The sequence below is a fragment of the Octopus bimaculoides genome, chromosome 13 (genome assembly GCF_001194135.2).
Source record: "Octopus bimaculoides isolate UCB-OBI-ISO-001 chromosome 13, ASM119413v2, whole genome shotgun sequence".
Taxonomy (NCBI): domain Eukaryota; kingdom Metazoa; phylum Mollusca; class Cephalopoda; order Octopoda; family Octopodidae; genus Octopus; species Octopus bimaculoides.
Window position 1 is genome coordinate 55,604,533 of NC_068993.1, and position 18,257 is coordinate 55,622,789.

The 18,257-nt window shown below is 34.6% G+C and overlaps 1 protein-coding gene across 7 annotated transcripts in view; it reads left to right on the forward strand.

Moving 5' to 3' along the window:
• Nucleotides 1–18,257, forward strand: part of LOC106881555 (probable global transcription activator SNF2L2) — a 74,548-nt gene that overhangs the window by 37,092 nt on the left and 19,199 nt on the right. For 6 of the 7 annotated variants that reach the window (XM_014931988.2, XM_014931995.2, XM_014931992.2 and 3 more), the window contains 15 exons: nt 4,305–4,526; nt 5,709–5,982; nt 6,615–6,741; nt 7,674–7,847; nt 8,629–8,802; nt 9,678–9,851; nt 10,138–10,170; nt 11,201–11,331; nt 11,469–11,532; nt 12,492–12,541; nt 13,661–13,784; nt 14,872–15,035; nt 16,258–16,435; nt 17,248–17,376; nt 17,907–18,020. In XM_014931988.2, the coding sequence (XP_014787474.1) occupies nt 4,305–4,526; nt 5,709–5,982; nt 6,615–6,741; nt 7,674–7,847; nt 8,629–8,802; nt 9,678–9,851; nt 10,138–10,170; nt 11,201–11,331; nt 11,469–11,532; nt 12,492–12,541; nt 13,661–13,784; nt 14,872–15,035; nt 16,258–16,435; nt 17,248–17,376; nt 17,907–18,020 (2,132 nt within the window). The remainder of the gene's footprint in view (nt 1–4,304; nt 4,527–5,708; nt 5,983–6,614; nt 6,742–7,673; nt 7,848–8,628; nt 8,803–9,677; nt 9,852–10,137; nt 10,171–11,200; nt 11,332–11,468; nt 11,533–12,491; nt 12,542–13,660; nt 13,785–14,871; nt 15,036–16,257; nt 16,436–17,247; nt 17,377–17,906; nt 18,021–18,257) is intronic. The other variant, XM_014931990.2, reaches the window with a different exon arrangement.

Consider the following 18,257-nt stretch of genomic DNA (forward strand, 5'->3'; position numbering starts at 1 on the left):
ATATATTTAACATAGTGTAATTCAAGAAACTTGAGACATAAAATATAAATAACTTTACAGATATTTATTTGAAAGTTTTAATTATGCTTTTGTTTCCTTGAAACATAATTGCATATCTTAAAGTCTTTGAGATGCTGTACCACTATTCTTCAGCTACCAAGAAAACTTTCTCTCTAAATTGTTATGCGTATGTCAGTAGCTTATTAAGATATAGCATTAACAGTTACCTTGATGTGTTTTATATTAGTTGAAATATATATAATGTAGATAACTGTACAGCTATTTATTTGAAAGCCTTATTTGTGGAGAGAATAATTGAGTAACTTACAGATAATTTTTTGGGGGACAGTTGTCCCTTGTCAGAGATGTGCCACAGAGAACTTTTAATCTAAATTACTCTTTAGTTTTTTTTTTGTATGTGTATTTTTAAAACTTTCCTTTGATTTTCTTGTGTTTTATTTAAAAAAAAAATTTATTGATGTATTCAGCTGGTGTTTGCAATACAATTCAACTAAAAGGGGTTTACATAAAACTAACACAAACTTCTTGCTTGAAAACTTCCTTTAATTAAAGGTAATAACAGGTAGTGAAATTAAACTTGGTATTAAAATTACTGGTGCAGGAAGTCACCGAGCTGGCAGAATCGTAAGCATGCTGGGCAAAATGCATAGTGGCATTTCATTCGTTTTTACACTCTGAGTTCAAATTCTACCAAGATTGACTTTGTCTTTTATCCTTTTGGGGTCAATAAAATAAGTACCAGTTGAGCGCTGGGGTCAATGTATTTGACTTTACACTCTCCCCGGAATTAGTGGCCTTGTGCCAAAGTTTGAAACCAAAATTACTAGGTGCCAGTATGGCTGTGTGGTAAGAAGTTTGCATCCCAACCACATGGTTCTGCATTCAGTCCCACTGCATTGCACCTTTGGCAAGTGTCTTCTATTATACGCTTGGGTCAACCAAATTCTCATGAGTGGATTTGGTAGACGGAAACTGAAAAAAGCCTTTAAATGATGACGATGATGATACACACACACACATATCAGTGTGTGTGTGTGTCTTTGTGTTTGCCTCATGCCTCTGCATGACATCTGGTGTTGGTGTGTTTACATCCCCATAACTTACCAGTTCTGCAAAAGCAACTGATGGAATAAGTACCAAGCTTTAAAAAGAATAATAAAGAAAGACTTGTTCACACTTCCATAGCCTTCTTTGCTTCATGCTACAGCTGATACCTAAAATATCCAAGGTTTTTTCGCAGCTCCTTGTGCCTCGTTGTTCATGCATGCTGACTTCACGCATCCAGCAAAGCCCACTTGCTTCGTTTCTTTCTAGCCTTTACATATCCCTCACATTCTGCACTTAATGTCTTGCTAACCTGATATATCACAATCTGTACCCTTCACTCAGAAAGTTGTTGTTTTGCTCCAAGTGAGTCTCGATCCAGCAGATATACAATCAAAGGCACTCCTGTCTTGACTCTTTCATTTCATGTGTCTAGGACCACATCTTTGTGTCCTTCCTGTTTTAATATGGTTGGATGTGATTTGGGGGAATTTGGCAGCTTTTACTAGCATACTAGTAGACTATGTAAGTGCATAGAGGCTCTGTTGTGTCCAGAGAAATAGCAGCTGCTTGATCAGTTTCCACTCCATTGTTACTAAGGCTGCTATGTTTTCTCAGCACCCACCTACACTGATGAAATCACCTTGGTAACAGAAACTACCTGCTACTTTTAGCAAGACTTCTGTGCAATTGTAAGATTTAATATCTCGTTTGCTCTCACTACTTTGCATCTATTACATATTGAAATCCTTCTCTGTCAGATGGCCATGGCTGGAATACTTTTTGATCAAAGGTTTCTTTGATCAGAGCTGACCTGGGACAGAAGAAACAACACCCTCATTAACTCTACAAATTATGTATCTTAGTTCACCAGATAATTTCAGTGTCTTGGTGACTCTCCTTCAGGCTTATATTTTCCCTGCCTTAATATCCTCAATGGTCTTTTCTACTGTGTAGCAGCCAACCTCAGTAACTGGATCCACTTAGAATGACCCCTCCCCCCCCTACACATTCTCATTATTCACTAACTGCTCATAGTATCATTTCCATGCTTCTTTTTTCTTGGCGTTAGTTGATGAGGATGCACTGTTACCATTCTGTATGCACTTCTCTCTTTGCAAGATATGCTGGTATCTAGCTTCTCTTTTACCTACTTGATATTGTCCCTTGCTCCTTCGTGATCTTCAGCCTCTTGACTGAATTTCACCATTTCTTCCCATGTCTTACTTTTTGAAATATGTGGTCACTGGCAAATTTCCTTTTTACTATTGGGTTATTTTATTATTTCTTTTTAACTTTGTATGTTTTTGATATCCAACATAGCAGCTCATAATTATCCCTGTGGCTCACATGTATATTAACACGGCTTCTAGTTTTTCCATAAGAGTTAGACTGAATCACATTACTCGGGAAAATGTTTATTTCTGTATCACGTTCTACCCACAACCATACAGCTTTTTCTACTTTGTATAAAAGTCAAATCTAACAGTAACCACTGTCTATGTCATAGATTTCCATAATTTTTATACCCCAACATGAAGTGTGAATGTTGGTGGAGCTTTCATAGCCTTGCATATCGTACCTGTACTCAGATATTTCCTTGCAATCCAATTGGTGTAAATTTCCTTTAGACAATGATCAAGAGGTGTATTATCTGTAACTAACTGGCCAAAATTATTTCCTTGCATATTTCTGTATAACTGATGTTATACAAATGCAAATATTGTAATAATTCCAAAAGCTGCTATCTGGTTATGATACTGGAAACATAGGAGGTCATTGAAGGGCTCTTGTTCTCCAGTTAATTTAATACTCCTTGCTGACTTTCAAATGCCCATTATTATAGTTATAGAGAAAAAGTTTAGTTGATTGATTTTTACTCATTCAAAATTATGGCTGGGTTCAGTTTCTTTGCAGAGTTTGCAAGGAAATTTTTAAAAAAAGATTTATGTTCAATTCTGTTAGTTTTACGACCATTATTGTTGCCCAAATCTGCATCAATGTCAGAAATCTGATTATTGATCAAGCTACATGATTATCTTCACTAAAGTTGAAAAACTAATGTCCATATTTAAAAGAGGTAGAAGATAAATGTGGAAGAAATAGTGAAAAAAAAAACTAACAGAACATTCAATATATGTTATAAAAATGGCAGATGACACAAGGTCAATGTTTGACCTATTGCATGCAACACCACATCATTAATGTAGTAATGAGATTCTTGTTGATGCTTCCTACTTTCCTATATATATATCTGTGGCCCTTTGTTACCAGCCAGACTACCTAACATTACTTTTATCATGGTGGGCTGGCAGGACCGTTAGCACATTGCACAAGATGCTTACAGGCATTTCCTCTGGCTTTACATTCTGAGGTTGGTTTTGTTTTATGCCCTATTTCCTTTTGGGGTTGATAAAATAAGTACCTGTTAAGCATTAGGGCCAATAAAATCAAGTTAGACCCTACCCCCAAATGTAAAGCTTTTGCCTATTATTATCATGATCATCATTTAAAATGGATGTTAAAATGCTGGTTGTGGTAGTAGAGGTAGCAACAATGTCAAGTGGTTTGATAACACAGGACCATGGGTAGGTAAGAAAGTAGGGGCAAGGGACTTGGGTTGATAATGACAGGATTAGTGAGTTTACGTGGGTATACGAAAATAATAGAGAGAGAAAAGGAATAATGAAGATAAAGATAGTCAATTAGAAATTGAACTCACATTGTAAGATGATTGATGTTTGTGTTATTAGATATTGAGTCTGGAGTATTTATTCTTGTGTGTGTAAAGTGTGTGTGGCAAACTAGCATTGAATTACAAAAATGAATGAAATGAGAAACAAGGAAAGCTTCTAACAATGCAGAAAGTTTTAAAGACCTTTATATTTCAGGCACAAAGGCCTATCTTCAGAAGAAACAGTTAAAGAAATGTCTATTTACATAAATCCTGCCATTTTGGATAGTCCGGTGTTTGAGTTAGTAGCAGCATTGGATTTCTTTGGGAATGTGTAACCCATGTCTTGGTGTTTGTTTTTCATATAGTCCCTTGTGATAGAGCGGTTGGGAAGTGTGGTCAAGGTGCTGGATCCGTTTGTCACTTTAGACCATTTTGTGGCCATTGTATTGCACTCTTGAGTTAAAGTATGTAATCTTTACTCCTTTTACACAGAAAGAATAATATGTAACCCTAAGAAATGTCTGATGTTTAATAATATATAATTTATGTCTATGTATTTCAGGTAACAATATCCCACCTTCTGGCATGGGAGGCAATCCCAATATGCCAGCGCAAGGACCGCCAACTGGACCAAGGACTCAGTTTTCTGCATCACAGCTTGCACAACTCAGAGCACAAATTATGGCATACAAATTGATAGCTCGCAATCAGAATTTACCTGATAATATACGTTATGCTATTGAAGGAAAACGCAGTGGTTATGGACCTCCATATCAAAGACCTGGTAAGTGGTTACCATTTCATAAACAATTAGGTTTGTTAGTGATTGACTCCAGCTGACTGACTTCTAATAGTTTGGAGACTAGAGTTAACTGTGAGTTTTAGCTGCTGGTCTTCTGCTAACATCAAAATCATAAGTTCAAGTTATGCATCAACCAGTACATTTTACTTGATCCTCAGTGAGGCATTTTTCTTATGCTTGTCTATCTTGTTGAAAAGAGACACTAACCTTATGACAAAGTGGATGGTTTAACCTTTAGCATTTAAACCAGCAATATCAAACCCAAATAATCTGTTTTGTGTAAAAAAAAAAAAAAAAAAAAATGACTGGATCTGGCCTCTCACGCCTACCCTACAATGTCATTCTAAAAATAAACAATCACATCATCGAAATCTTGAACCTACAAGATATTGCATAATTAATTCAAAACAATATGAAAGAATTAGCATTACATTTGATAATCTGAATGCTAAAGGGTTAATGTTAGGGGGAAAGAACATGTAGCATCCATGAGAAAGTTGTTCTTTGTGGAAACTCTGTCCTATCTCATCTCATGTAGAAAACACTTTGAAACAGTTTAAAATTTATCAGCTTGTATTGCTGAGGCCACATATTAATAAACAAAAAAGACAAACAATAATAGTAAATGCATATTCAGGCTTTTATAATCTGTTAATCCAACTAGAGTTTGGGTTTTTCTAGGAAGACATCTAGTTAAAAAGTCCGCAGAAAGAAAAATAAAAAGTCACTACTTTATGAAAAGTTGGTGATGCATCAAATGTTTAACATGAAGAAGTGAATTAGTGCAAGTAGAACAATGGTGTGGACATTGCAATGAAGTAAAATAAATAGAATTTTGAACTTTTGTTACCTTTTCCAGTATAAGATCCTTTTAAATATTATCTTTCTTTGCTATAAGACTAATCTGCTGAATTGCAACAGTTTCTGATGTTGTGATATATATTTATATATGACAGTGTTTCTAGATCAAACACTATCATATCTCTCTAACAATGGATCTGTGGAAATTGATCATTCAACCAATTATTATAAAGTGTTGTATGCTTGCTTGATTGGTAAGTGTCCTCAGGGCAAGCAACAAACTCTTATCAAACAATGAATTAGATAAACATCAAATCAGCTTATCTCTTCGTGATGTCACTCCTTGTGCTTTCTGTATTTCAGTAGATCCCCATCAGATGCAACAAATGAGGATGAACCAGCCGCAACAGCAACAGCCACCACCGCAAGGCATGGTACCTGCTGCTCAAAACTATCCTCCTCAAATGATGTCAGCTCAGAGCCAACCGAATGTTCAAGTTCAACAACGAATGCCACAACAACAGCCGACGTCAATCCAAGCTATTGTATCTCTTCAACAAAGACAAAATCGAGTATCACCTGTCGGCAAACCAACAGGGCTGGATCCTATAGAAATTCTGAACGAACGGGAACACCGGTATCTAGATATGATTTCATTATCAACTTTTAATTACTATTTCACAACCACTTTGGTCTTCCTAACTATATTATTGTACAGGAAGAGTGGCCAATTGGCAAAAATAGTGGTATTATAGAATTTGGTTCCATTCTGAATTTAAATTCTGACTCTACTTTTAATTCACCCAAGGTTGAAATTATAAGCACCAGTCATATTCAATTGATTATACCCTTATCCTACAAATTTGTGGTCTTGCACTAATTTAAGGATTGCAATCATTGGCAATTTTGTGTTACTGAGAACTGTGTCTTTGGATTCACCTGTAGCACATTCCTATTAGATAAAATCTGTTCAAGGAACTGATAAACTCTATTGATATTTTTTTTGTTATTTCTGTTTTCCAATCAACTATAAATTAATACAAAATAGATTTCTATAGATGTATGAATCTTTGGACATCTATCTCAGAGACAGGGCTTGTCACATGATATGAGTGATTATTTTGAAAATGTAACTAAAACTTCAACAAGATAAGGGCTGATGAATTTTTAAGGCCTAAACTGTTGTATAAAATTACTAAACCTATTTTGGTAAATTTTTTTCTTTAAATAATTCTTTTTTTACATTGTTCTGTTTTATTATAATTTCAGATTAGGAGCCAGGATTGCTCAGCGTATCCAAGAACTTGAGACTTTACCAGCAACGATGCCTGAAGACATGCAAATGAAGGCTATGATTGAACTTAGAGCTCTGAGACTTCTGAATTTCCAAAGACAGGTTGAATTGTCTTTCTATCATCTTTTTCTATTAGGAGTCAGTGTGAAAATGAATTTATTATGATTAGCTGTGTATTGTTCCCTCAAAGCTAATTATGTGTTTTGTGTAATAAAAGCAACAATAATTTTTAGTGGTCACGAGGGTTAAACATATAAGATGCAAAATCTGTGAGGATGTATTTATATGTAATATGCAGGTTAGGGGCATGGTGTATTAAAATGGGTTAAAAATCTAGTAATACAAAGACAACCCACCCACACAGTGATGAGAAGCTGCTACCTAGATAGGATCAGAGCACCTCCTGATTTGAATTAAATCTTCTGTTCTAGGGCCAATGATCTCACTCATAAGTTATTCATTACTGTTTAATACATTCTGAGGATTTTAGAGGAGCAGTTTCATAAGCTGTTCATGCTTTTGTGAAAGGTTTTTTTCTACATAAAATGCATGAAGTAGTTCCTAGTGAAGCCTGAACATGGCCTGCAGACACTGCTTTCACAACCAACCACCACCACTGCAGTAGCTTGTTAACTGGTCAGGTCATTCTTTATGTAGAATTCTCTGTGGTATTCAGAAATTGGAGGAATTTCTTCATAGTCAGTAGTGGTTAGTGAAGGGAAAGGACAACAAAATAAATTTTGTTTGCTAATGGAGAATTGAAGGTAGAGACACTTGTCTGCAGTGAGAGAAGGGAGACAGGTTTTGCCTTCTTTATATTAATGTGTGACACTTTCTGGGTTTTGAAGTGTCCTTTTTGTTTTTAATAAGAACACTTGGTCTCGTTATTTAATAAACCACTTTTGAGTGTTGGGATTTTTGCACCATGAGTCTAGCATGAAATTGAGATATGTCAGTTTATGTACACCGTATTAGTTGGACTGGTGTCCTCATTTTCATGTAATTACTACATTGTCTACCATTTTTCTTTTCAGTTAAGACAAGAAGTTGTATCATGTATGCGTAAAGACACCACTCTGGAAACGGCACTAAATACAAAAGCTTACAAACGTAGCAAGAGGCAGTCCTTGAGAGAGGCACGTGTCACTGAAAAATTAGAAAAACAACAGAAAATGGAGCAAGAAAGGAAGAGACGGCAGAAACACCAGGTCAGCATTTGTTTCTCTTTTACCGTTGAAGTATCATTATTTCTTGGTAGTGGGGAAATATGATTTTGGATCACTGTCATCATGTTTGTTTTTCTGTGCATTGTAGTGCCTGTATGCATGTGTGTTTATCTTTGAGCCCCCATTTTGTAAAGTACATTCTGATGACTTTACCCCCTTGCTTATAGAACCATATCACTGCAGTCTCTTTTCCTGCTCACATTGCTCAATATTAATATTCAAACTCAAATCTCTTGCATTTAACCAGTTCCTCATCTTGACATAAAATAAAAGACTGCCATAAAATAAATAAAATAAAAAGGCAGGTAGACTAATCAAAATTGAAACATTTTTATCATAAATACAGCAATGAGCATTGTTAATATCTCATTTGATAATGTTATAGTTAAACAAGATTTAAGTAACTTTATATTTCTGAATTTACCTGAAATTAAACAAAAATTCCATAATAGATTTCTGTAAGAACGTTTTGTTATGTTTCAAGACACCACTTTAATAATTAAAAAAAGCTAGTTGTTTTGTGGAACTTGTCTAAATTAACAATTCTTTTAACATTTTAATTGTAACATTTGATTAATTGTATTTTAGTATAGTAAAGCAATGTAAGGGTTAAACCATACATCGTACATTCTCTCTTTTCATCTCTTTACTGTTACTGTCACCACATCAGGTACTCACTGATTGTTAGCAAATGGACATTTGTTAGAGATAATCAACTATACTAATTAAGTGCTAATATTAGTGATTTAAATGATTCTTTCAGGAATATTTGAATGCAGTCTTGCAACATGCTAAAGACTTCAAGGAATTCCATCGCAATATGTCTGTGAAGATTGGCAAGTTGAACAAGGCTGTTATGACTTACCATGCCAACACTGAACGGGAACAAAAGAAAGAACAAGAAAGAATAGAAAAAGAGCGTATGCGACGCCTTATGGTAAGTACCTGCTTCCTTAACTACCTGTATGTGATGAGCCGATGAAGAAGTTCCTACTTCAAATCACATCCTAGATTTTTAAAAAGTACCCATGCTGGTGCCACGCTAAAGCACCCAGTACACTCTGTGAACAGGTTGGTGTTAGGAAGGGCATCCAGCTGTAGAAATCATGCCAAAACAGACGACTGGTGCAGCCCTGTAGCTTGCCAGCTCCTGTTGAACTGTTCAGCCCATGCCAGCATGGAGAATGGATGTTAAATGATGATGATGATGAAATAATGTAATGCTAAATACTCATAGAATCATTTCTCTTCAACAACTCTGCTCATAAAATGTGTCTATTGGTTTGGTCACAAGGTAAACTTATCTATAATGGAGTTGTGCTGGAGCCCTTCCCAAGAATGCATAAATGATGAAGTGGACATCTGAAAATGTAGATTTGTAAATTGAAATCTTGAACCACTCTGTAGCCCTTGTGATTTCAACAGCAGACAAAATATTCATAACCAATTGATGATCCCCACATCATATGTCTGCCATCATTGGGTGTATCCAGTTTTTATTTGTGATGGTTGGAGCCAGCTCACCTCATCCCAGCTGAAAGCTAACACTTTCCTTTGCTTAAGTGTTCAAATCAAGTTAAGACAATCTTTATCGTAATCATCATTGACAATATTATCAACTTTCAAGAACTTGTAAATTTTCTGACTGAAAGCCTTAGTCCAGTTTTGATCCCTTCTTGGAATGGTCTCATTTGGAAAACACAGAGCACCACAACTTCCTTGAAAATCTTTTTTTCTTCCTTTATAGTACTCTTCGGTTTATATGGTTTCTTTGTTTGTAAGGATTTTAATTATTCTCTTTTACTGTTTCAGGCTGAAGATGAAGAAGGCTACAGGAAACTTATTGATCAGAAGAAAGATAAGCGTTTGGCCTATTTACTACAGCAAACTGATGAATACGTGTCTAATCTAACAAAACTTGTTGTACAACATAAGATTGAACAAAAGAAAAATAAAAAGAAGAAGAAGAAAAAGAAGAAGGCTACTGTGAGTATCTTTAAGACAATGATTTCTGGTGATGTGTTTATGTGTTAGGTTTTGCTCATTCATGCATAGCTTTTCCTTTGGTGCAATATAGAATTAACTAGAAGTTGCCATATATCAGCAATGAAATAAAAGTAATACATGTTAAACTGTAGGTAATGGATGAGAAAACATAAAACATAAGTAAGCTATGAAATTGTTTATTTAAAGCCAGTGTTGATTTTTGTTTTCAGTGAGTAAACTTGATTTTTGGAAAAATTATTTCAACAATAACTTTTTTTTTTTTCAGGATTCTGATAATCCTGACAATTTAAAAGAAGCTGTAAGTGTGTAGTTTCATTTATTTTTATTTCAAATTGATCATTATTAGCAATTAGAATAATATAAATCTGTTGTAAATTATCATTTACTGTCCATATCATTGAAATCTTTTCATTTTTTTATGCCATCTTGTGCATTCTTTGTGTTATTTCCCAAGTTGTCCAAGCAACAAAGGAATCCAATCACAGAGTCAAACCAATAGGTGCTTTTATAACTTAATATGTTCCACATACACAAGAAATACAAGCTTTCTTAAATGTTAGTGTATTCACTGTTGAAATTTTATCATGTATATATAAAAAAAAAATGACTAGCACCAACTGCTAATGTAAACAAATTACTAATGACTTGTTAACATTAAGTTTAGGTAAGTCATTAACTAAATACAAAAACATTCAATGAACAAAAATACTAATGTTAATAGAACAAATATGGCCATTTCATTGATTTTTAAAAAAATGGCTTGCCTGGGTTAAATGTAAGTCATTAGTAACATTTCATTTGCTTTAGTTAAGGAATGCTAGTAACTCTTTTTATATACAAGTGATAAAGTTCCAACAGTTAATAATGCTGACAGCTAAGAAAGCTTGTAGTTTTCGATGATTGCTTAATAGACAAAAATATCAGTGTTCAGTAATCTCTAATCTGTTCCAATGTGACAGATAATTATTTCACATGCTTAACATGAGAGAAAAGGCAGAATTTCTCCATTTATCACAATATATTGCTTTTACCTTCTCTGTGTGTTGTGGTGAGCTGGCAGTTAAATTTGTCACTGTTTAAATGCTGAATTGCTACCCTCTGGATTGATTTAAATCCAGATTTGTTTATTAGCATTCTAACTGGCTTACTCTGTGGTCAAAATGTTGAGTTAAATTAATAGAATTTCTAACATGTGGCCTGCAACAATTGAAAATGTTATTGGATTGGTTTTGAATAAAAAGAAAATTTATTTTGTTACTGTATTTAGTTATATGGCTTTGTGTGCTTGTATTATACTAATATAATTGTTTTGTGTTACACTTTTATAGCTTATAGATGAGACTTCAACAGCCAGTGAAACAAGAATTAGTGTTCTTGAAACAAGTACAGGTAAAATATTGTCTGGAGAAGAAGCACCTCTTTCTAGTCAAATTGAAACCTGGTTAGAACAGCATCCTGGGTAAGTGAAAGTCTTTGAGTGACTCTATTATTATACTTTGCCTTTGTTGTTGTTGTTGTTGTATTGAGTATTATTGTAGTTGTTTAGCTATAAGCTAACTTTCCATTTGTTATAACAAAATTTCTGTTTGTGTTCAGCTTCGAAGTTGCTCCACGTGAAGAAGGGGAGTCAGATGAAGATGATGATGATGATTCAGATGAGGTAAGTATCTTTAGTATTGATATGAATAAGTCTTAAATGCTCTTGCTCATTTGAGACCTGCAGTTTCTTGTGAGTCTATCATTGTGTCTGATGTATTGGCTGTAAATAGATATATTAGAGAGTTTAATCAACAACCGGTGTCGATAACTGTACCTACATCATCACCTTTCATATTAATCAACTGGCACAATACTTTATTAATTCACTCTGACGTATTGGTGTCAACAAACATGCCTACATCATCACCTTTATGACCAATTAAGACCAATCAGTGACTTAGACCAATTACTATATTAATGGGTGTCTCTAGTCACCATAGAAGAGGGTTGGCTTTGTGTCATTGTTATTGGTATTTGTCAGTTTGTCATGCATACAGCTCAGCTTGGTCCAGTCCAGTGGCAGCATCGGCACCAGTGATAATCAGTAGACAAACAAGCTATGAAATCATTAATTCAGATACATCCCTTACTATATCGTTCTCTTAAAATGCATGATATTGTATCTACCCATTCACTGGTTTTGCTCAGTAAGGTGTGGCTGTACTGGGGCATTAGTTTTCAAAAGTTCAGTTGATTATATTGACCTTAGTACTTTTCCTGCTTCATATTTTAGACTGAACTAGATACTGCAATGTATTTTCACTCAACCCATGCCACACTTAAACTTATTTATCTTTCTCTCCATCTCTTGTTAATGAGCTTCTGCTCAGTTTCTGTGTATCATATTTCATTTCACAGGACTTTTATTGACAAGGGTCTTTGGCAGAAGATATTTGTAAGTGGTATAAAACTTGGCACTGTGTGCCCTGCTGAGCCAATTTCTTGACCATACAGTTATATTTGTGCTCTATGTTAGAAATTATTAATTAAATACTGAAAGATAGAGAGAGGGGTAGGGGTCCTTAGGGTTTCATGCTTCTAAAACATGCTTTCATTGAATTAACTTTTTGTTTTTTACAGGAAGAAGAAGAAAAGCCCAAACTACCAGGAAATCCAGAGTTACCTCCATCGTAAGTATAATTTGTTAGGAAGTTTACCGACACCATCATGTTTTGAGAGACTTGTTAGATTTCTAATAAATCTTGTTTAAGTAAGTCTTAGTGTAATATTTCTTCCTCCTTACCTATGCATGAAACTGCGCAGATTCCTTGAACAGAAACCTCAAAAACATCCAAGGCATAAAAATCTATGTGTCATACAGAATGTATGACACCAATTCCAGCTCTGATACAATTGTCTTTCAGTTGTTTCAATCACTTCTAGAGAAGCTCCAGTTCTTTAGAGCTCGTTGGCTGGTCTCATATTTGCACTTTGGTATTCCTGATTGACTTGTTCTCCACTTACCTTCCATACACCATGTCCCCCAATCAAACTGTGCACTAAACTCCTGCACCTAGTCCTTCCTCTCTTGGACATTGTCTCTCTGGAATATCCTATCTTCTCAGTGTTATTCCTACTGCTGTCAACATGCAGCTGTTCTAGAAGAACCTAAACATGTCGGTCTTACCTGTCTTGGAATACTTACAAAAGCTGTGGGTACAGTCCTTTCTTCTTGATCAAACCAATTAAAAGAAATATACTTATGGGTGACTAAGCAGTGTTTTCTGTATTGGTGTTAATACTGTTTAACTTTAGGTCAATTGTAAGTAAATCTATGATCAAAAGCTTGCTAGAGTTGTTGCTAGTTGATGGGAGGTAAATATTTTCTGCAAACAACTCCTGAATTAAATTTTGGAACTTCTCCTATCTTAAATAATTTTAAGGTAATTGCAAGCTAATGAGGGAGCATCTACATGGTCTCTGAACCTGTTAGAAATAGCAACCAAATCTCCTTCAAACTATATTCTACTCTCTTAAAAGAAGGGTACATGGGTACATTGTTAATGTCATCTGGGGTGCACTATGCCTGAATAAAAATATGGAATGGTCATGAGTGGAATGCTTTTGATCATAGATTTACTGGATCAAGACTGACCTGGGGCTAGAATAATTCAGTGAAGAAACTGGATATTAAAAGTTGATTTATTCAATAAGTTTGATAGAATCTTTGTAGTCTAGATTAAGATTAAACAGACTGGATCTACTAATTCTATGTGACTAAACCTCTTGATATCGTTTGTCCGTTTCAGTACGCAAGATGATGACGAATATCGTAATGATCTTACCAACTACTACACTATTGCTCACAGTGTCCGTGAAATTATTACCGAGCAAGCATCTATGTTAATTAATGGTAAACTGAAAGAATATCAGGTATGATAATTCTAAACAGAAATTCCTTGATTCTTTTTAATTTTTCCATTGGAAGTTGAGAAAAATAAGTACCATTTGAGTACTGGGTCAATGTAATTAACTTGCTCCTCTCTTGAAATTGCTGGCTTTGCTAGAATTTGAAAGCAATATATTTTTAGTCTTGACTATAAAGTCACAAGGTCAAACTTTGATACCAACATCTAACTCTGCTTGGCTCAATAAAACAAACTGAAGTGAGCAGAGTGTCACTTTTACTTAATAGTTAAAGGTTTAGTATTATTTGAAGTGCCGTGATAACTTGATAAGAACAGGCTAATTTCATCAATGCATAAGCAAACTTAGGCCATTCTATTATCATCATCATCATTGTTTAACATCCGCTTTCCATGCTAGCATGGGTTGGACGATTTGACTGAGATGGCTACACCAGGCTCCAATCTGATTTGGAAGAGTTTCTACAGCTGGATGCCCTTCCTAACGCCAACCACTCAGAGAGTGTAGTGGGTGCTTTTACGTGTCACCCGCACGAAGGCCAGTCAGGCGGTACTGGCAACGGCCATGCTCAAAATGGTGTATTTTATGTGCCACCTGCACAAGAGCCAGTTCAGGGGCACTGGCAACGATCTCGCTCGAAAATCCTTACACATGTCACGGGCACAAGTGCCAGAAAGGCGACGCTGGGCACAGGTGCCATCCCGATTTCACTTTCGCTTGCCTCAATAATTATGATGGTAGAAAATCATAAATGTCAGAGTTTGATAAAAAATCTCTATCTACAACCTTTTAATCTTGTTTCATGACCAAGGTTTACTTCTAACTTTCAATTCTTTTTTAATAATATTCTCAACATATATTTGATGGCATTTAAGATGCACCTTTCATCCAAGAAGATGTCTCAAAACCTCACTCTGGTCCTACATGCAAAGTTGAGCATCCTATAAGTTTTAATGCACTAAAAACTTTTTTCCCCTGAGTGTGTACTGCTGGATCTGGGGTGTGTCTGTTGTATGCAATCAAATATGGTATGTCAATTGATGGAATCAGTTTATTACATTCTTGAAATGTTCTGCTCTAAACTATTTTTCAGGTTAAAGGCTTGGAATGGCTGGTTTCGTTGTATAATAACAACCTAAATGGTATTTTAGCCGATGAAATGGGTCTTGGCAAAACTATTCAGACCATTGGTCTCATTACATATCTTATAGAGAAGAAGAAAGTTAATGGACCTTTCCTGATCATCGTTCCACTCTCGTAAGAACTAATTTTCTTATTGTTGTATTGAAAGACTTTGATAAACTTTATGCATTTATGTCAATGTAGTAATGCTTTTACAGACCAAAGTGGTTGATAACATTATGTAATGATCACTAACTATATATAACTATCCTAACTATAAATACAAAATTTTCAGTTTAACACTTTCATGGACAAACTGTTGGCAACACTTTGTACTAATCACTGTAAATAATAGTCTTGAGTTCACTTGTTTTATAGAACATAAAAAAAACACACATTCTATGAATTTCCTTCAAACTGCAATTATCTTCATCTTTAATGAAATGTTTCACTTCATAAAATGTTTCATTAATATGTCACAGGTTATATCATTGCTGACAATTTCTATAAAGAATGAAACAGTACTATACATGATTATCACTGACTAAAAATTTTTAAAGTTTGTAATAAGTAGAAATAAAAAGTAATTAGGTGATTTCTATGCATTTTTTTCTTTATAATTCTATGATTTCAAATTCCTAATCCCAACAAATGTTATGAAGAAAGGATTATTTCTCTTGTAATAACTGTAACCAATAGGGAAAGGCACATGTTATTTATATCACCCAGGCAAAAGATGAGCGATGGCTAGAGAAATATTGAGCTTTGTTTTTAATAACCAGTTGATCTAGCAAGCGGGGCCTCATATCAGTGAGGGGGGAGGGGCGGTGTGCATTGATGCCGTCGAGAGGTAGGCCCCGAAACGGCGCGCATTCTCTCCTGATGACCCCATACACTTGCTGGCTTCCGGTATGTGGGGCTTTTGACTGGTAGCACTTGCATGTGCAAGTTGTTTGCAAGACATCTAAAAATGAAAAATGACTGACATTTTGACTCAGCAATTAGTAGGTAATTTTACTACAAATAAGACTGTTGGTAATTTAAGTGTTGTTTGGTTTAACAAACTGTTGTGTTTTAGAGAGAATATATGTATTTTCTGGTAGATTTGTGACTATCATATTTTTCGGCATACACATCAGTGCAGTATATAATGTAAACATGAAGTGTAAACATTCAAACTTCCTCACTATCTTCCCAAATCCTACTGCATTCTATGTAGAAGTTTTGATTCTCGAAAGTTGTCTTAGTGTATAAGTTCTTTGTAAATTTTGGTCTGAAAAATTTGATTTGTATGCTGGAAAATATGGTGCATAGATATTATTGTTTGTAAAATCTTGTATTTGGTTTTATTTGGCAGAACATTATCCAATTGGATGTTGGAATTTGACAAGTGGGCTCCTAGTGTTATTAAAGTAGCTTATAAAGGTTCTCCAAACATGCGCCGTACTCTAACTCCCCAGTTAAAAGCTGGTAAATTCAATGCTCTTTTGACAACTTATGAATATATTATGAAAGATAAAGCAATTCTATCAAAGGTTGGTGTTTCTCTTTCAGACATTTTACCATATTTTTATTTGAATTTATGTTTGTTTATTTAACTTGTGTAATGTATTTTTGGTCTTTCTCTGTATTGCTTTAGAGGTTTATTTTTAAACATTTTCGCCTAACTTGCAGTTTCTATATTTCCATAAATATTTTTCACCAACATTTTTCCATTGTTGTCCTTTGCGGTAAAATAAAGTGGCAGAATTGTTAGCACATTGGCCAAAATGCTCAGTGGCATTTCTTCTGGGCCTTACCTTTAAATGAGGGACTTTGTCTTTCATCCCTTCAGGGTTGATAATATAAATACCAGTTGAGCAGTAACCCCCCCACCCCCACCTCTCTAAAATTGATGACCTTGTACCAAAATAGGAAACCATTATTTTGCAACTAAATTAAAAACAAAAATCATTATTATTACTTCTGTTGTTTATGTTGAAAAGTAAAAGTAAGTTCCAGTTAATCCTTTTCAATCTGCTAGCAATTACACAACAACCCTCGCAAAACTGAAGTTTTCTTGTTTTGTCAATGTATGAACCAATTATTATTGCTATTATTCATATAAGAGTGGTGGATTGGCACAGTCATTAGAACATCAGACAAAATGCTTGGCAACATTTCTTCTGGCTTTTTACGTTCTAAGTTCAAATACACCGAGGTTGGCATTGACTTTTATCCTTTTAGAGTTTGTAGAATAAATACCAATTGAATTCCTAGGGGCAATGTAATCAGCTTTCTCTCTCCCTAAAATTTATACCAAAATTTGAATCAAGCAAAAAATTTTTTTTTTTTTGTTACTTTGCAGATCCGTTGGAAATACATGATAATTGATGAAGGCCATCGTATGAAAAACCACCACTGCAAACTAACACAAATCCTTAATACATATTATAGTGCACCTTACAGATTGTTACTTACTGGAACACCATTACAGGTGAGTTTACTACATTGTTTTCTGCCCCTCTCCGAAACTTGTTGACATCCTCTCCTCTCTGACTTTGATCATTATTGCTGAGAGTTGGTCACCCCTTCACATATTTAAACCATTGACCCATGAATTTCACAATACAATGCATAAAATATAACTTTAATTTTCTCTCTCACTTGGCTTCATTTTCTCCTTCACATTTTCTCCTCTCTGCATAAATGATTTTAGTATTTTTATAATTTTTATAATAATTTACGTATTTTTTATTATTAAAATATATCGTATCCAAGTAACATGAATTTGAAAGCAAGGTACTTAACTACCTGCCTTAGGTTTCATTGTTTTCGACCTCCTCCTCCCCCCGTACATAAATGTTTTTCTTGTTAATTTAAATGTTTTAAACACATTATGTCCAAGTAATATGAAATAAAGGCAAGACACTTAATTCCTTGTCTAAGGTTTCATGCTTTGTTATGAAAGTGCTATAGTGTTATTTTTATTACTTAAAAACTTTTGTCTATGCTGCTGTTTTTCAGAACAAACTGCCTGAACTATGGGCATTGTTGAATTTTCTCCTGCCAAGTATATTTAAGTCATGTATTACCTTTGAGCAATGGTTTAATGCACCTTTTGCTATGACTGGAGAAAAGGTTAGTTCTTTCTTTCTTTCTTTAATAATCTCTCTTGATATTTTCTTTTTAATCAATTTCTGATGAAATTCATTGTGTGGGATTTCCTAAAACAACTTTTTCATAATCAATAATAGATCAGTGAACTGTATGGTTGTTATGTAGATTTATTGTATGGGATATGTATTGTTATTGAGTATGTTGGTTAACTTTATAGGACTTGTAATTACTATATGTAAGTTACTTGTATTAGAATTG